Below are 19,502 nucleotides of genomic sequence, written 5' to 3'. Positions count from 1 at the left end.
AGATACGGGAAAAGATGCAAGAGGAAAACGCGACAGGTGAGCTGACAGCTTATCATTGTATCATACACCAGGAAGCGTTGTGCGGTAAAGCCTTGAAAATGGAGCATGTAATGAGCATCATCACGCGCACAGTTAACTTTATCAGAGCCAAAGGTTTGAATCACCGCCAGTTCAAGGCATTTCTGACGGAGTTAGAAACGGAGCATGGTGATTTGCCTTATCACACAGAGGTGCGATGGCTAAGCCAGGGAAAGGTGCTTCAAAGATGTTTCGAGCTTCGTGAGGAGATTTGTCTGTTCTTGGACAGCAAAGGGAAAGACACAACACAACTCCGAGACGAAATGTTTCTGTGTGAAATGGCTTTTCTGTGTGACATTACGAGTCATCTGAATGCAATAAACTTGCAGCTGCAGGGTCGGGATCGTGTCATCTCTGATATGTACAGTACAGTGAAGGCATTTAAAACCAAACTGACTCTGTGGGAGACGCAGATGCGGAAAGAAAATTTGAGCCACTTTCCCAGCTGCCAGACCATGAAAGAGAAGCTCTCTACCAGTGCGTTCCCGAGCACACAGTTGGCTGATAAAATAGGTATGCTTGCCGCTGACTTTCGACGCCGATTTGCTGACTTTGAAGCACAAAAAAGCAGGTTGGAACTGCTCGGTAACCCATTTGCTGTTGACGTGGAAAGCTCACCACCAAACCTCCAAATGGAGTTGATTGACCTCCAATGCAATGATGCACTGAGGGCAAAATATGCGGCAGTGGGTGCTGCGGAGTTCGCCCGTTTCCTCCCCGGCACAATGCCCCAGCTGCGCATCCAGGCTGCTCAAACGTTGTCTATGTTTGGCAGCACATACCTGTGTGAACAACTGTTTTCTTTGATGAACCTGAACAAAACATCACACAGAAGTCGACTTACTGCTGAACACCTCCACTCAATTCTGAGGATTTCTTCAGCTCAGAGCCTTACCCCGAACATTGATGAACTTGTGGAAAAGATGGGACACCACCAAGTATCACCCTCAACCTCAAACAAGTGAACATTACTGTGCAATCACATATTTAGAGTTTTTACTCAGTTCAAGTTTAAAAGTTAAAATTTAATATTTGTTTTCACTGCATGTTACTTCTCCTTAAACAAAGTGTTGTTTTTGATTAATAGATTTTTGCACTTTATTTTTTTGTATTTCAATCCAATTATATTTTAAAAATATTTCAGTTGAGTGGATGATAGAAAATTGCTATTATTGTTTTTTCTTTGAAGTAAATTTAGCCCACTTTTGCTAAAATAGAAAATATAGTCTACTGATGGTGCCTTGAATACCGGTTTCTTTCATTTAATGTTCATGTTATGGGGATATTTATATAAAGGAAATTTGTCTTTTGTGTCTGTTGAAAATTAAAGATTACTGACAGAGCCATAAGAAAATATTGCTTTATTTATCTGATCATATTGTAATATATTTGTTAGGTTTTCAGTAGGTTCAATTAGGTTCACTAGACTATATGCGTCATTTAAAAATTTTTCAATGAACATTCGAACAGTCCGGCCCTCGTCTTGTAGCTGATTTTTTTATTTGGCCCTCCGTCCATTTGACTTTGACACCCCTGTTCTACATGATGTTTCTGACATGAAATTGTTTGGTGCAAATCCAACCCTTGGATTCTAGGTACAGTACTGTACATGGAAATAAGGAGCTGGCAATTTGTGGGCGAATTAACAATGTCAAAGGAAAATAATGTGTTGTGCGTTGGGGGGAGCGTTGTAATTCTACCTTGTTTATTTTCTGAGAATGATTTTTAGACTACTGAGACAAAATCAGAAGGTCAATGGCATGGAGGAGGATTGCAGAGATGTTGATAGTGAGATAGATTTGCACAACAATGTTTGCAAGTCAAAGCCACAATGTCCTTTACCCAAACTACCCATTCATGTCCATGTAGGCCAATGTATTTTACAGGAAGTGAGTTATAATTATCAATGCCATGACACAAGTAGAATTAAAGAGCCATAACCATAATCCAATTGGTAGCATATTACATAGGAAATTCATGTGTAAATGTGCTGCATGGTCATTCTGACGTCTGCATTGGCTGTGCACCATTTATGGCGATAGGGCCTCTGCAGAAGTAAGGGCTCTCCAGAGCCATCCGCATTGTTACAAAATTTGAGAGGCGGATTTGACCTCTGTGTGCCTCCGGAGGTGTCACACCATCCATACGGCACCTACGCACCACATTTATGGCTCAAGCATAAATAGGCTCTTAGTTTATAATTTATAATGCGTATTACTGGTGATTTCTATCCTTTGGTAGGCAAATTTCACAATTGAATTGACTCAACACATTCACAAATGGTGGATTCGATCACAGTTTTGAGATATAGGTTGCTTGAGGTTCATAGCTAACAGGCAGCACAAACAAACATTGTTGTGCAAATCTCTCTTCACCCACCATCAACACCAAGAATCTATGCAATTGTCCTTCATACCTTATGATTTTGTCTCTGTATTCTAGGAAATCCTATAGAATTGGAAATGCAGACACAGCAACGATCTGTCTTTCCTCCATCTTTTTTTTGGTTTGCCAGGAAATAATGACAGGCGGAACTATGTTTAATGATGGGAAGACTTTCAAAGCAAACATCTGCTCCAAACCTGACTTTTCAACGACAGCGGTGGCCGCGAGTAATTTGCATAAAGTAGAGCTGAACTTTCTCTATCGCTCTGATAGCAGGGTTCGCGCCGCTAACCTTCCCACAATCCCCTGCGCATTTCTCAGCGTGCTCCCATTGAAAATGAATGGGGCGGAACTTCGTCTGGCGAATTCGGAAGTAGTGGAAACGGTACATTACTTCTGCCTCATGCACCAAGTCATGTTACTCCTATGACCAGAGAAAGTGAAATATTCCTCTATAAAACCTGTTGAACAAAGTGTTGACAGTGCTGAATAACAACTTAAACAAGAACTTACTCATAAAAAATTGCAGCTCTTTGCTGTTTTCGTTGAGTCTCTCGCTAGTCATGGTTTTACAAGTTTAAAATCTCACATGATCAACTTTCATGTGTGCTTGAGGCCTCGTTTTCCAGTCGAGGCGCAAGGAAGCTCAGATCACCGTATCTGTAGTTATCTGATTGGCCAGTGGTAGACCTGTAGATGCACTTGATTTACTCTTTGGTTCTGCCTGCTAGGCAGAATTCTACCTTCAGACATGAAATGTTTCAAAATGGGAACACTCTGCCTTCCCGGCGCTACGGCTGCTGAATCAAGTGCAACTACCCTTAACAGCACGAAGCAAATACAAACAATAGGACACACGGCTTTATTGTTGTGTTTTTCAAAATGGTCCATCGGTAACCATGGTGAAATAGTCATCAGCTCTTCATTGCACTATCGCTCCCCTAGTCATCAGCTCTTTATTCCACTATCGCTCCCCTAGTCATCAGCTCTTTATTCCACTATCGCTCCCCTAGTCATCAGCTCTTCATTCCACTATCGCTCCCCTAGTCATCTCCCCTAGTCATCTCCCCTAGTCACCACCCCTTCATTGCACTATCGCCCCCTAGTCATCAGCTCTTTATTCCACTATCGCTCCCCAAGTCATCTCCCCTAGTCATCTCCCCTAGTCATCAGCTCTTTATTCCACTATCGCTCCCCAAGTCATCTCCCCTAGTCATCAGCTCTTTATTCCACTATCGCTCCCCAAGTCATCTCCCCTAGTCATCAGCTCTTTATTCCACTATCGCTCCCCAAGTCATCTCCCCAAGTCATCTCCCCTAGTCATCAGCTCTTTATTCCACTATCGCTCCCCAAGTCATCTCCCCTAGTCATCTCCCCTAGTCATCAGCTCTTTATTCCACTATCGCTCCCCAAGTCATCTCCCCTAGTCATCTCCCCTAGTCATCAGCTCTTCATTGCACTATCGCTCCCCAAGTCACCACCCCTTCATTGCACTATCGCTCCCCTAGTCATCTCCCCTAGTCATCAGCTCTTCATTGCCCTTCGCTCCCTCCTTTTCACTTCAATGTAATGCTTACTTTTCTGTTCTTCTCCTCTTTCCCCCTCTTCCTTTTAATGATGAAAGCTCTTCTAAAAGCTGACGTCTGCTGTTTTGGTTTTCTATTGTTTGAATGAGTCAGAGGTTATAATGTTAAAGAATACAGAAGTGAAACTTTTTAAGGTTTCAGTTTCTCAGAATCCTGGACTTTCAATGGAAATGTTCCCTTAAATGCTTTTTAGTGAAGGACTATGCTCAGTCTGGGTTTGGGAAACTGACCCTGAACAGAAGACACTTAAGCCTTGTTCACACTGCAGGCCTTAATGCTGAAATCTGTTTTGTTTTTCAAATCTGTTTTGGAATAGTGACTGTCCAAACAGCAAGTGACCAAATCAGATTTGTGTGTGTTCAGACAGCAGTCATTTGTTGACGTGGCTATGCTAGTTGTTATAGTAACGACGGGTGTGTGCCAGTGGTGTCGGCTGATTGGTGGTTGTGCTCGTGCTTCCTATCACTCAGAAGTTATGTAACAAGCTAAGGTGACGACAATGCCTCAGTTGTTTTGAATGTTCAAATTCATAGAGGAAGAACACTTTTAAAACCTCAAAGGATAAGATAATCAAACTTTCAAAACCAGTGTTTTTTGGCTAGCCACAGCAGTCAGCTAGCTAAGCTAGCCACAGCAGTCAGCTAGCTAAGCTAGCCACAGCAGTCAGCTAGCTAAGCTAGCCACAGCAGTCAGCTAGCTAAGCAGTCAGCCAGCTAGGTAGGTAGCTGTTTATCTTTCTCGCACATTAATTTGTTTGTAAACAGTTAACAAGCTAGTTCGCTACCCTGTCATGTTCTTGTCAAACTGTCAACAGAGTAGCTAGCAGGCAACAAGATATGCCAAATAAATCTGTGAGGGAAAATAAATCTGATTTGACCGTTGTCGCATGGCCTACGAAGGTGGCTTGAAGTTTCAGATTCCATGTAGCTTTTGGCTGTTCAGACTGGAGGAAAAATAACAGATTCAAATCAGATGTGCAAAAAAAAAATGGATTTGAGTAACTTCAACCTGCCAATGTGAACAAGGCTACACTATCCCTCTCCACAAATGAATTATTTTCCTGTGAGATGACAAATGACATTGCACAAGCCCTGTTTTGAAACTGACATGTGCTTTATCAGGGTAGTATACAATATTTAGTGTCATTTAGAAAATTCCACCAGAGAGAGTCAGAGTTGAACAGCTTAACGCTTCAAAGTTCTCCATGTTGAACTAGGAGATGGACACGCAGAGCCTTTCGTGTGCTTGTCAGCTGGTCTCTGCCAGAGACGGAGGAGACACATGGCTTTGACAGCCTGCCTAAAAATAGACAAGTGTATTACCAGTTATATCTTTCCAATTGATTTGGAGGAACGATATATCATTCATTTTTGTAGGTCGGTAGATTATATCATTTGACCTTTATTTAAGCAGGGCTTCGCCATTAAGACTAGGGTCTCTTTAAGTAAAGTATTACTGTGTGTGATTTTTGACTGTGCTCTCCCAGGTCCTGCAGTAGCCCTGTAGTGCTCATGTATTCACCCAGGGTTGTTTGTCTTTCTGTCAGGTCCTTCAGAAGCCCTGTAGTGCTCATGTATTCACCACCCAGGGTTGTTTGTCTTTCTGTCAGGTCCTTCAGAAGCTGGGTAAAGCTGATGAGACCAGGGACACAGCGTTCGAGGAGGGTGTGGCTAACTTCAACAAGCAGATGGTGAGACTCTTCCAACTCTTTTTCCTCCCTCTCTCATTGAGATGATGAACCAACTGTTGTGGCCCAATGTTCCGTTCTCTCCCCTCCCTGCCCACACACACACACACAAACGGATCCATAACTGTCCTGAACCGTACTGGGCTGGTTAAGATAGTCTTTTCACAATATCCTTTCCAGTATGGTTCCAGCAACTGTTGTTTGTGTAACCAGGGCAGCACAGTACAGCTTGGCTCAGTTTGGTTCAGTAATGTGAAAATGGCATCATGCTCACAATCCCAGTCCAACCCATTGTTGTATTTTCCAGGCCGAGGGCACCAAACTGCAGAAAGACTTGAGGGCCTACCTGGCAGCAGTTAAAAGTAAGAAGCATGTCTGTCTGTGAGTGTGTTTGTACACTACATGTGTGTGTGTGTGTGTGTGTGTGTGTACACTACAAGTGTGTGTGTGAAGGTATCCTGTAACTTATTATTAGGTTTTACAGTAATATCTGTCAGTTTCTATCTTGTCTATTTTGGAGTGACACAGTTGTAGTGTTCACACACATTAATACACTCAGACCTCTTCCTGTCATTCGCCCAGTTTCATTTCAGTTTTTGGTCTGCCTCTCGTCTGCCTGTCGTCTGTCTGTCTGCCTGTCTGTCTGTCTCTGTGATCCTCAGCCATGCATGATGCGTCCAAGCGTCTGCAGGACTGTCTGGCGGATATGTACGAGCCAGAGTGGTTTGGCAAGGAGGAGGTGGATACCATCGCAGAGGTGAGAGAGACTAGCACAGTTGGTGTGTGTGATCTATGGGAATTCAGGATGAATGACTACCTGTTCCTCTGTGAAAGAGGTGTACAAAACTTCAGAGGTTGAATTAAATGTATAATTGAAAATGTAGAAATGAACATGAGAACTTCAGATCAATTCTATTGGTTGTTTGAGTAAAAAGAGAATCGAAAAGGGAACCAGTGTCTAGTTTCCTCCCTCCATTTCATCACTGTCACATTCACTTCTTCTCAATGCAACACATACTCCTCTCTCTCTCACTGCATGTCTCTTTCCCTCCATCTCTCCATCCTTCCACCTGTAGGAGATGATAGAGAAGGAGATGGACTATTGCATGGAGGTAAAGGCCAGCTAGCTCAGTAGCTCATTCATGACTGTGTAGACTGGTGATGAATGAGGACTAGTGGGAATAGCTGTGGCCTACACTAGATCTATAGCTAGAAGACATGGCACTAGTTTCAGACTAGCTCTGAACTGCACTGTTAGTGGAGCTGTTATTGGGGTGGGGGTGGGTGTATGCGTGGGTGTTTGCATTTGTGAGTGTGTTGTTTGACTCTGCTGTGTGTATTGTAGGAGACAGACATCCTGTGGTCAGATTACCACGACAAGCTTGTGGACAATTCCATGATCGCCATGGATAACTATCTGGCCCAGTTTCCTGACATTAAGGTATGTGTCACTGCAGTCAGGTGCTCAGTGTGAGGGTGTGTGTTTGGCCATTTTGTGAAAAATGAAACTCCATAATAAATAAATATAAACGTTTGTATAACATTTTGATTGATTTTTCACAACATTAACAAATGGTACCAGTATGTATACTCTGTTCTGAGGGCTCTAACAGAACAGACTACACATACTGGTACCGAGGGCTCTAACAGAACAGACTACACATACTGGTACCGAGGGCTCTAACAGAACAGACTACACATACTGGTACCGAGGGCTCTAACAGAACAGACTACACATACTGGTACCGAGGGCTCTAACAGAACAGATTACACATACTGGTACCGAGGGCTCTAACAGAACAGACTACACATACTGGTACCGAGGGCTCTAACAGAACAGACTACACATACTGGTACCGAGGGCTCTAACAGAACAGATTACACCTACTGGTACCGAGGGCTCTAACAGAACAGACTACACATACTGGTACCGAGGGCTCTAACAGAACAGACTACACATACTGGTACCGAGGGCTCTAACAGAACAGATTACACATACTGGTACCGAGGGCTCTAACAGAACAGACTACACATACTCTATACAATCCATATGGTGGAAGTTCAGAGTTACAGCGTGATTAAAATGTAATGGTAATGTTCCTCTGTTTGTGGAGACTGCATTCACCGTAAACGCTGCAAATGTCTGCTCAATAGGAAATCACCTTTACATTTTCTGGTGTGCAATCTTTAACGTTTCAGCGATCCTGGTTTTAAATGGAGCCCTGAAACAGCTCAGTTCCCAGACCAGTTAGAGGATACATCAATACATACATTTGATTGATTGGTTCTCAAGAAGCTGCAGCCTTCTATCTATCAGTGACTCTGTGGGTATGTTTGTCTGGTGTCTCTGACCAGGCACGCATCGCTAAGCGGGACAGGAAGATGACCGACTACGACAGTGCGAGGCATCACTTTGGCTCCCTACAGAAGGGCAAGAAGCAGGACCAGGCCAAGATCGCCAAGGTAAGATGGCCGCCCGCTGCATCGTTTCCTGGGTTCATTACGGTATCACACTGCTGAGCCAATCCAAGTCTAGCCAGTAGTACTGGGATGGCCTGGTTTTGCATCCGCCATCGTTTAAAATAACAAATAATATATGCCATTTATTAGACGCTTTTATCCAAAGCAACTTAGTCATGGATGCCTACCTGTTACGTACGGTTGATCCCGGGAATCAAACGCACTATCCTGGCGTTGCAAGCACCATGCTCTACCAACTACAGAGGACCAGCGTTTCTGGAACCTTCTTGGAAGGAACAGAACAATGTAAAGAGAAAATATCCAGGCCAGTTCAGGTCGGCTCTATAATGTGACTCAGTCATGACTATAAAGGCCTTAACAAAGCTAATGCAAATACCCACATTATGATGTCTGATGTCAGTAAGCAACATTCTGCATTGCAATTTTGGCGAGGCGTGTTTTGCTATGCTTGGCACATGCTCCCATGGGCTTAGGCTATACCAGTTGAAATATGCAACCAATCAACCTATTGGGGGAAAAAAGTCTCATTAACCTGTTTTTCATGTGTGTGTGTTTGATTGGGTGTTAATGTACAATATGGAAATACTCTTGCCCTATTTCAAAACTCTCTCAAACATGCCTGTCTGAATTGCTAACCTGCCTGTCTGAATTGCTAACCTGCCTGTCTGAATTGCTAACCTGCCTGTCAAACTACACTGCTCCAAAAAATAAAGGGAACACTTAAACAACACAATGTAACTCCAAGTCAATCACACTTCTGTGAAATCAAACTGTCCACTTAGGAAGCAACACTGATTGACAATAAATGTCACATGCTGTTGTGCAAATGGAATAGACAACGGGTGGAAATTATAGGCATTTAGCAAGACACCCCCAATAAAGGAGTGGTTCTGCAGGTGGGACCACAGACCACTTCTCAGTTCCTATGCTTCCTGGCTGATGTTTTGGTGACTTTTGAACGCTGGCGGTGCTTTCACTCTAGTGGTAGCATGAGACGGAGTCTACAACCCACACAAGTGGCTCAGGTAGTGCAGCTCATCCAGGATGGCACATCAATGCGAGATGTGGCAAGAAGGTTTGCTCTGTCTGTCAGCATAGTGTCCAGAGCATGGAGGCGCTACCAGGAGACAGGCCAGTCCATCAGGAGACGTGGAGGAGGCCGTAGGAGGCCAACAACCCAGCAGCAGTACCGCTACCTCCGCCTTTGTGCAAGGAGGAGCAGGAGGAGCACTGCCAGAGCCCTGAAAAATGACCTCCAGCAGGCCACAAATGTGCATGTGTCTGCTCAAACTGTCAGAAACAGACTCCATGAGGGTGGTATGAGGGCCCGATGTCCACAGGTGGGGGTTGTGCTTACAGCCCAACACCATGCAGGACGTTTGGCATTTGCCAGAGAACACCAAGATTGGCAAATTCGCCACTAGCGCCCTGTGCTCTTCACAGATGAAAGCAGGTTCACACTGAGCACATGTGACAGTCTGGAGACGCCGTGGAGAACGTTCTGCTGCCTGCAACAACCTCTAGCATGACCGGTTTGACGGTGGGTCAGTCATGGTGTGGGGTGGCATTTCTTTGGGGGGCCGCACAGCCCTCCATGTGCTCGCCAGAGGTAGCCTGACTGCCATTAGGTACCGAGATAAGATCCTCAGACCCCTTGTGAGACCATATGCTGGTGCGGTTGGCCCTGGGTTCCTCCTAATGCAAGACAATGCTAGACCTCATGTGGCTGGAGTGTGTCAAGAGGAAGGCATTGATGCTATGGACTGGCCCGCCCGTTCCCCAGACCTGAATCCGATTGAGCACATCTGGGACATCATGTCTCGCTCCATCCACCAACTGTTGCACCACAGACTGTCCAGGAGTTGGCGGATGCTTTAGCTCAGGTCTGGGAGGAGATCCCTCAGGAGACCATCCGCTACCTCATCAGGAGCATGCCCAGGCGTTGTAGGGAGGTCATACAGGCACGTGGAGGCCACACACACTACTGAGCCTCATTTTGACTTGTTTTAAGGACATTACACCAAAGTTGGATCAGCCTGTAGTGTGGTTTTCCACTTTAATTTTGAGTGTGACTCCAAATCCAGACCTCCATGGGTTGATGAATTTGATTTCCATTGATCATTTTTGCGTGATTCTGTTGTCAGCACATTCAACTATGTAAAGAAAAAAGTATTTAATAAGAATATTTCATTCATTCAGATCTAGGATGTGTTATTTTAGTGTTCCCTTTATTTTTTTGAGCAGTGTATTTGTCTTGCTTCTCTCTCGCTCTGTCTGTCCGTCCGTCTGCATGGCTAGCCGATGTCTCTTGTGGAGAAGGCTGCCCCAGGTTGGGCCCAGGGGATTCTGTCTGCTCATCAAATAGCCCAAACTAACCTGACCAGAAACCAGGTGACTGATGTCTAACTAACTCACCCTCTCACCCCTGTCACACTTTGCCCTGACCCCCCCGCCATGCCTTCAACACTCACTTGTCATTCACCCATTCTGAGTTCTAATTCTATATCCTATGCCACCATGCCCTAACATTCTGTCTGTATTCCATGTCGTTCTTTAGTTGGATTGTAGATAATGTGCTTTCTTTTGAGTGACATATACTAACAAACATGGTACTGTAGAATTGTTTAACCTCTGTGGATGTGTCATGGTGTCTGTACAGGCATAACATTGTTTAACCTCTGTGGATGTGTCATGGTGTCTGTACAGGCGTATACTAACATTGTTTAACCTCTGGATGTGTCATGGTGTCTGTCCAAGCATATACTAACATTGTTTAACCTCTGTGGATGTGTCATGGTGTCTGTCCAGGCAGAGGAGGAGTTAGGGAGAGCTCAGAAAGTATTTGAGGAGATCAACGTAGATCTGCAGGATGAGCTTCCACAGCTGTGGAACAGGTGAGACTTCTCCACCCTCTCACTGATGCTACCAGGCTGACACAATCTCCTTCCCTCTGTCTTTCTGAAGAGCCACCCACTTACAACCACTGTTATCACGTTGTCTCTTCCACATGTCATCACAGACAGTCAGACACACACACACACACACACAGAGTGTTGCCAGCCACCATGTTAACACGTTCTCTCTTCCACATGTCATCACAGACAGACAGACACACACACACACAGAGTGTTGCCAGCCACCATGTTAACACGTTCTCTCTCTCTCCTCTATTCTCTCTAGTCGTGTTGGCTTCTATGTTAACACATTCCAGAGTATGGCTGGATATCAGCAGAGGTTCCACAAAGACATGGGAAAGGTGAGAGGGAGAGCTGGGTGCCCACCGTCAGTACATGGGACTGATTGATAATACATGTCTAGACTGATTGACTTCCTCCAATCTTTCTGTTTGCAGCTGAACCAGGACCTGAATGATGTCATGACCAAACTGGATGAGCAGAGGCTGGCCAAGTGAGTGAGACTTGACATGATACCAATGTGTTGCGAATACCAGTGGACTATTGTACACATGATAGTGTTCATCTATGGCGTACCTGTCTACTTTGCCCCACTGTTATATGTACCTGTACAATCTACCTCTGTCTGGTGCACCTTTTAGGAACTTTAGCAGCATTTATTTTTCAACTCAAATCAATGAGCCCAATCAGTCCTCCATGACAACAGAGTAGGGTTGGCTAATAAGTCCTTCGTTTTGGTGCTCAGATAAAACAATTTGGCTAATCTATACTTCCATATTTTCAAGTCCTATTCTTTCCGATCAAGAGGTATAACATTTATTGGAATGACTGGAATTCTGATAGAATTTGGTTCATGATGTAAGGATATAATTAAATCGTATTATTATTATTATTATTATCTGTAGTAGAAAGCGATGGGTTAGAAGAAGCCTACCTAACCAACCCATTAAGTAAAATGTAACATCCATATATTGCCAGCTATGTAAACTTTAACATTGATTTATCCTGCAATAGACGTCGTTCAATTGGCAACATACATTTTTGTCTTCTTCTAATGCCTCTTAAGGGGAAATGAATCTAAAAGTAACAGAATGTAATCAGATTACGTTACCCCCCCCCCTACAGAAAGGCAGGTAAAGACTGGAAGCCTGGACCCAAGAAGAGGTAATGGACTGACTGGGAGTGACCAGTATGACAGTTTATATGTGCCTGTGTGTGTGTCCTTCTGCATGGTGCAGTTAGATACTGACTGAGAATAAAGGACTTGTTGGAAACTACAACTCCCTACTACATCACACAGTTCAGCATGATCTGGTTTATAAAGAGCTTGTTGGAAACTACAACTCCCTACTACATCACAGTTCGGCAGCACTATGTGCTCACAGAAAAAAAGAAAGAAATGGAATTAAAATAATTGAACTGAAGTTGGTGAATTATTTATTTAAAAACCAATAAATAACCGTCATTTTGGTTAATTGCACAGCACTAGTCTCTCTGCATGGTGCAGTTCCATGCTGAGTGAGAATAAAGGATTGGAGGACTCAAAACAGGATGTATACAGACCTTTAGTTGTCCAAGTGAACCGTCATCTGTCAAGTAGTGCATGGAGTTCTGCTGTGTGCTTGGACATTCATGGGTGTTCCTGTAGTTCTCAGTCTGAGAGTCCGTGTGTTTCAGGTCAGGCACTCTGCACTCTGCATGACCGCAGCATGGCGTTTGAGGAAGCCTTGTGTTGTGAGTTGGTGTCTCATGCCGCAGCAACGTCCCCAAATAGTTTTTGCTCTGAGCTGTGTATTTGTGAAGTACTACGCACAGTCTTGTTATATATTATTAATAAAGAATGGTTTGTTTGTCATATGCTCATTCTCCCTGCTAAAATGGGCCTGTGCACACAGATCATTTAATATACTTCTCAGCCCCTTGCTCCCATCTTGTGGTCTTGGTGGATGGTGCAGACTGTTGACTACACAGTAGGGCACACTGTAACAAAATGTTTTGCGACAAAAATAACGAACGTCTGTGTTCTTATCAGAAAAGTTCAATGGTTGTACCAACGCATTTCACCCCGTTTCAAAATGTTTTCTCTTACGCACACCAGTTGACCCTGTTCTGCTTTCCCATGGTGATACAGGGGGACAGTCTGTGCTAAAAAAACTAATCGGCGCGGCCGCCACCAGATAGTCAGACCTTCACCACTGTGGATGACTGAAACTGATACGCTGCTACATCTTTGCCCGTTGTACTATCATCTTAGTGAATCGCCCGCACCTTGCTCCAACACAACTGAGGTCATTGTCCCCCCTCTCGTTCTCTCTCCTCCTCTGCCCCCCCTCTCGTTCTCTCTCCTCCTCTTCCCCCTCTCGTTCTCTCTCCTCCTCTTCCCTCTCTCGTTCTCTCTCCTCCTCTTCCCTCTCTCGTTCTCTCTCCTCCTCTTCCCTCTCTCGTTCTCTGCCCTCTCTCATTCTCTCTCTCGTTCTCTGCCCTCTCTCGTTCTCTCTCTCCTCCTCTGCCCTCTCTCGTTCTCTCTCTCCTCCTCTGCCCTCTCTCGTTCTCTCTCTCCTCCTCTGCCCTCTCTTGTTCTCTTCCTCCTCTGCCCTCTCTTGTTCTCTCTCTCCTCTGCCCTCTCTTGTTCTCTCTCTCCTCTGCCCTCTCTTGTTCTCTCTCTCCTCTGCCCTCTCTTGTTCTCTCTCTCCTCTGCCCTCTCTTGTTCTCTCTCTCCTCTGCCCCCTCTCGTTCTCTCTACTCCTCTGCCCCCTCTCGTTCTCTCTACTCCTCCTCTGCCCCCTCTCGTTCTCTCTACTCCTCCTCTGCCCTCTCTCGTTCTCTCTCTCCTCCTCTGCCCTCTCTTGTTCTCTTCCTCCTCTGCCCTCTCTTGTTCTCTCTCTCCTCTGCCCTCTCTTGTTCTCTCTCTCCTCTGCCCTCTCTTGTTCTCTCTCTCCTCTGCCCTCTCTTGTTCTCTCTCTCCTCTGCCCCCTCTCGTTCTCTCTACTCCTCTGTTCTCTCTCTCGTCTGCCCCCTCTCTCCTCCTCTGCCCCCTCTCTCCTCCTCTGCCCTCTCTCTCCTCCTCTGCCCTCTCTCGTTCTCTCTCCTCCTCTGCCCCCTCTCTCGTTCTCTCTCTCGTCTGCCCCCTCTCTCGTTCTCTCCTCCTCTACCCTATTTATTTTCTACTTTCTCCTTCCTAGAAAAATAAATACAGTAAAATGTTCTCTCTCTACTGAACACAACCAGGACATCTTCATCATGGCATGACATGGGAGTCAGTCAGTAATTCTCCCTTTCTCTTTCTTTCCCAGTGAGGCAGCCGCCGCCAACCACAGCGTTACCCCAGACGCTGCACCCAAGGTAAGGTTCCCTCATACAGGGGCTGTAAAGTGTCTGACTGTCTCTGTGTTTGTCTTGAGTGACTGGGGTTTGTGTGTTGATGAACGAGTGTCATTTTCAGAAGCGTGGGTCAGAAATGTGTGAGTGTGTGGGAAATCTTGAGTTTAAGGTCTGGAGTATTTTTATGGTGTTGAATTCAAGAGGGTGGAAAAAGGAGTGGACGGTACAATTGCGAGCACACACAGTCGCTAACATTCTCTTCAGGAAAACTCCCAAAGCAAGAGATGAAACTAACCCAGAGCATGTTGAATGGAGAGTTTCTCTCCATTGGTTTGATAGACATGTGCTCTTCTAACATAGAAGGAAGCCTCATAGACACCACTTACAGACTAGGGCTGGATCCAATCCATGGCGCGTTGTAGAGCAGCGCATTGCACTTGATTTCTAAAGGTAATTTACGCTTGAGCCAACATGGAGGGTGAGCCAACATGCACAGCGTTTACAGTAAACACAATCAACAGGAATGTCAGGGAAATTGCCTTGAAAAGGCACATTGTCGTCTGTCCAGAGCGCTGCTCCATGACACGCCTTGGATTGGATACCAGCCCAGGTAACAGTAACCTACTATTACTAGTGTGCTGGTGTGTTTTACTAACCTGTGTGCTGTGTCTCCCTCACTACTGTTGCATGTGTGTACATACTTCCGTGGACACTCCAGACGAGGCCGGCGCCCCCTGGACCCGCCCCTGTACGCCCGCCCCCCAGCCCCAGACCCTCGTTGACTCCAGCTCCAGACACGCAACAGGACATAATCTTGTTCGATGGTGAAGCCCTGGTTCCCGACGCTAACACAACCGCACCGTCACAGGCAACCGCACCGTCACAGGCAACCACTCCGTCACAGCCGCAGGTCAGATGATGTCAAAATGTCCCCTCAGGCTTCCATCAACATCATACCCTCAGTGTCAACTCAGAAGGCTCATAGGTTCTAGCCTAGGGATGGTCTGGTCTCCAACCTCCTCTACCCCCTTGTTTTCCTAGGGATGGTCTGGTCTACCACCTTCTCTACCCCCTTGTTTTCCTAGGGATGGTCTGGTCTCCCACCTCCTCTACCCCCATGTTTTCCTAGGGATGGTCTGGTCTCCCACCTCCTCTACCCCCTTGTTTTCCTAGGGATGATCTGGTCTCCCACCTCCTCTACCCCCTTGTTTTCCTAGGGATGATCTGGTCTACCACCTCCTCTACCCCCTTGTTTTCCTAGGGATGGTCTGGTCTCCCACCTCCTCTACCCCCATGTTTTCCTAGGGATGGTCTGGTCTCCCACCTCCTCTACCCCCTTGTTTTCCTAGGGATGGTCTGGTCTCCAACCTCCTCTACCCCCTTGTTTTCCTAGGGATGGTCTGGTCTCCAACCTCCTCTACCCCCTTGTTTTCCTAGGGATGGTCTGGTCTCCCACCTCCTCTACCCCCATGTTTTCCTAGGGATGGTCTGGTCTCCCACCTCCTCTACCCCCTTGTTTTCCTAGGGATGATCTGGTCTCCCACCTCCTCTGCCTCCATGTTTTCCTAGGGATGGTCTGGTCTCCCACCTCCTCTACCCCCATGTTTTCCTAGGGATGATCTGGTCTACCACCTCCTCTACCCCCTTGTTTTCCTAGGGATGGTCTGGTCTCCCACCTCCTCTACCCCCTTGTTTTCCTAGGGATGGTCTGGTCTCCCACCTCCTCTACCCCCTTGTTTTCGGCTTGCTCTTTATTTTCTTTCTTCATCCATCCTCTCCTCACCCTCTTCATCCATCCTCTCCTCACCCTCTTCATCCATCCTCTCCTCACCCTCTTCATCCATCCTCCACCTACTTTTTCACCTGCCTATCCATATCTCTGCAACTATTACAGCTGGTAACACCACACGAGTCATCTCCAGGGCCTTCCCAGTAAAATGTCCCAGTAATCCCAGTGCTTATCTTCCGTGTGTGTGTGTTTGGCCCCAACAGGGGTTATTAACCTGCTCCATATGGACCTGGATGTACTATTGCAGGCCGCCACTTCTCCGGTACCCAAAGTTGGTGTGTCTCCCCATTGGTCAGGCAGCAAGGTCACCAGGTTCAGGGGTCAGTCAGACACAGGCTTGTGGTCCTGGTGGTTTGAACCAGTCCCCTCGTTCAGTGCACAGTCTTTGCATGCTATGCATGGATTCACTCAATGCATGCAAGGGACGAATTGACAGCTTTCCTCACATGGCAGTAAGACTGACAGACTGGGGACAGACGGACACGGACAGACAGACACGCTGACAGACTGGGGACAGACAGTGTGTCTCTTCAGTCCAACCACCGAGATGGAATACTCTCCATTATTGCAGCATTACCAACAGTCAGGCCACTGAACTTATTCATTAACATTTGTTCCAGTTGAACCAAAGGCAGATTGATGCTCTATTAGATGCTATTAGATGCTATCATATTATACACAAAACCCTGAGAGGATCATAAGACACATGTACACAGTTCACAAATGGAGAGTGGTTAATATGGCATACAAACAGAGTTCACACTTAAACAGATGAACTTACTGGCTAGTTTAATTTATTTACCCAAGAGCGCATATAGCTAGCTTCATCTATGCCTTTTTATGTTTTTCTGTGCCTATATCATATGTGGTCTATTGGATAACAGCACAATCATTTGGGCTTTTTTTGGACTTGGGCTCATTAAATGTGGTTAATGTAGGGATCATTAAATGTGGTTAATGTAGGGCTCATTAAATGTGGTTAATGTAGGGCTCATTAAATGTGGTTAATGTAGGGCTCATTAAATGTATTTACTATATGTCTCTTTAAATGTGGTTAATGTAGGGCTTCATTAAATGTGGTTAATGTAGGGCTCATTAAATGTATTAATGTCTCATCAGGCTCAGGTAGCATCAGGTCTGAATGTTCATGCTGATCAAAGCTCTAATCAAATCCAGATATTTATATGCTTTGGAATGTCACTTCCGGTTTCCTGGCGGGAAATACCCCAGAGAAAACAACATATTTATTCTCGGTTAATCACAATTACGGCCTACCAAAAGGCCTCCTGCGGGGGCTGGGATTAAAAATATAGGACAAAACTACATAAAGAGAGGCCTAAGTCAACAACATAGCATGTCACAACAACATAGCAAACTAGTGCCATTTGATGAATGTAAATAGACATCTGTTACAAAACACCAAAAAGTTTGCCTAATGAAGTTCATCAATTGCCATTGATTGGGTCTACATTTAATTGATGCGCCTTGCTGACAATGTACCTTTGCTGCAGCCTGAAAAGTCGTAATATGTATGTAGCCTATTGGATAACAGCAAAATCATTTAATATATGTCTCATCAGGCTCAGGGAGCATCAGGTTGGAATTTGGATGACGATCAAATCCAGATATTTATATTGTTAGGTTCTAAATAAAGAGTAAAAACTCAGTAAAACTCAAACCGTTTATTCACCCAATGGGTCAGACTGCCGAACAGAGCACGCCTCCTTCTACTCTTTTAAGCGTTGCATCTCTATTGCTAGGCAGGAAGTTAAGTGACGTGGGTAATAAACTGTTCCTTCTCCCTTAATGTGACCTGACCTGGGACCCCCATTTCTCACTAATCCACAGCTCTCCACCCTTATCAGTGACTGCAACCATGTGATTGCCTTTCATTTACTCAGAAACATTCTAAGTCCCTGGCTCATATCCAACCTTAATTGACTCCACCATATACATTTATCCTACAGATGCCATTTAGCTTCTGGTGTAGAAACCAGACTGTGGCCCTTCTCATTTCCATAGGATACCTGATGATTAACAATATTTCAAGTTTAGAAGTCAGAACCCATCAGTTTCCCCTTTTTGAACATTACCTTCATACTGTTCAACATTTATATAAACTTGGAAATGACTTAATGAACAAACAATGACATGATTTAACATTCACAGTTGATTATGTTTACAAATCCAAGACTTATGGCCTCTGTTCTATAATCACACTGCACACTCTTATTTACATCTCTCGTCAGACAACAGAATGACATTTTAGCTTCCGGTTCCTAAGAGAGTTATAGCATAAGACTTGAAAAGCAAAAATAAACAAAACATAACACTGTGAGCTATGCATCATTATATATGCAAAGAAAAACCAAAGTTTGATAACATGACAATTCCCACTCTCTCTTCACCTGACTCTATGCCTTCAGGATACTTTTCTGCTGGGTTCCACAAAAATGAAGGCCCTAAAAAAACCTCCTCATGTTTTCACCCAGTCTTCCCCCGTCTGGCCACAGGTTCCAAGAGGCGTTCTCAAGCCATGTCATTTTCACTTTGCTCCCCATCTCCTTCCTCCTCCATGGCCATCATAACATTTGATCTTGATCAGTCGGTGGAACTCTGGGGCCATTAAGTGAACAATTGCTTCAGTTCCATTGTGGCAGCAATGATACCAGAAATTTGATACAAGATCAAATGTTATGTCAATATTATGTTCTCCAAATTGTTAATTTAAAAAAAAAAAATCACAATCTTTGATATTTGGCGGAAAGTTTACAGAGCTCATTTTGGTGTAATCGAATTTGACGTGTGCGAGAATGGCGCCTTTCGAAAGCATTGTGGGTATCGCTTCTCGGCCTTTTGGTCAAGATCAAGAGCAAGATCGAGTGCATTTCGCGCGGGAACCTCAAGGTGGTGCGACGTCGTCGTCGGCCACGTCACAGTCAGCGGCTGCTGGACTGAAGAATACGCTTTGATTTCAATGGACAGCAAAGGATAATTTGATGGAGAGAGTTCGTTTTGGAAAGGAAGTTCTGTTTGGACCTCTACGCCTGACAGCAGACGATGTGCACTGCCTGCAACAGAACACACCCGAGAAGTTCTACGATGTGTCTTTCTACACCATCACCCGGCTGGAGGAGGTAAGAGGGCTCTTCCGTGCGAACGCGACAGCACCCGCCCTCGTGGATTTTAAAGTTGAGTCCATGTGTAGGCACAATATGAGGGTGCTAACGGTGCCTATGTTCAACCCCTGGGTCACTGAA

General features: G+C 45.2%; 1 protein-coding gene across 8 annotated transcripts in view; it reads left to right on the top strand.

Annotated features, from left to right (window-relative positions):
* LOC139372954 (myc box-dependent-interacting protein 1-like) overlaps positions 1-19,502 on the top strand; it is a 47,545-nt gene that overhangs the window by 12,678 nt on the left and 15,365 nt on the right. The window contains exons 2-14 of one of the 8 annotated variants that reach the window (XM_071112848.1): positions 5,659-5,739; positions 6,044-6,098; positions 6,399-6,493; positions 6,813-6,848; positions 7,082-7,177; positions 8,092-8,199; positions 10,516-10,608; positions 11,026-11,111; positions 11,398-11,473; positions 11,570-11,625; positions 12,258-12,296; positions 14,426-14,474; positions 15,172-15,363. In XM_071112848.1, the coding sequence (XP_070968949.1) occupies positions 5,659-5,739; positions 6,044-6,098; positions 6,399-6,493; positions 6,813-6,848; positions 7,082-7,177; positions 8,092-8,199; positions 10,516-10,608; positions 11,026-11,111; positions 11,398-11,473; positions 11,570-11,625; positions 12,258-12,296; positions 14,426-14,474; positions 15,172-15,363 (1,062 nt within the window). The remainder of the gene's footprint in view (positions 1-5,658; positions 5,740-6,043; positions 6,099-6,398; positions 6,494-6,812; positions 6,849-7,081; positions 7,178-8,091; positions 8,200-10,515; positions 10,609-11,025; positions 11,112-11,397; positions 11,474-11,569; positions 11,626-12,257; positions 12,297-14,425; positions 14,475-15,171; positions 15,364-19,502) is intronic. The other 7 variants (XM_071112849.1, XM_071112852.1, XM_071112850.1 and 4 more) reach the window with 7 other exon arrangements.

The sequence above is a fragment of the Oncorhynchus clarkii genome, chromosome 18 (assembly GCF_045791955.1).
Source record: "Oncorhynchus clarkii lewisi isolate Uvic-CL-2024 chromosome 18, UVic_Ocla_1.0, whole genome shotgun sequence".
Taxonomy (NCBI): Eukaryota; Metazoa; Chordata; class Actinopteri; order Salmoniformes; family Salmonidae; genus Oncorhynchus; species Oncorhynchus clarkii.
This window is presented reverse-complemented; position numbering and strand designations above follow the sequence as displayed.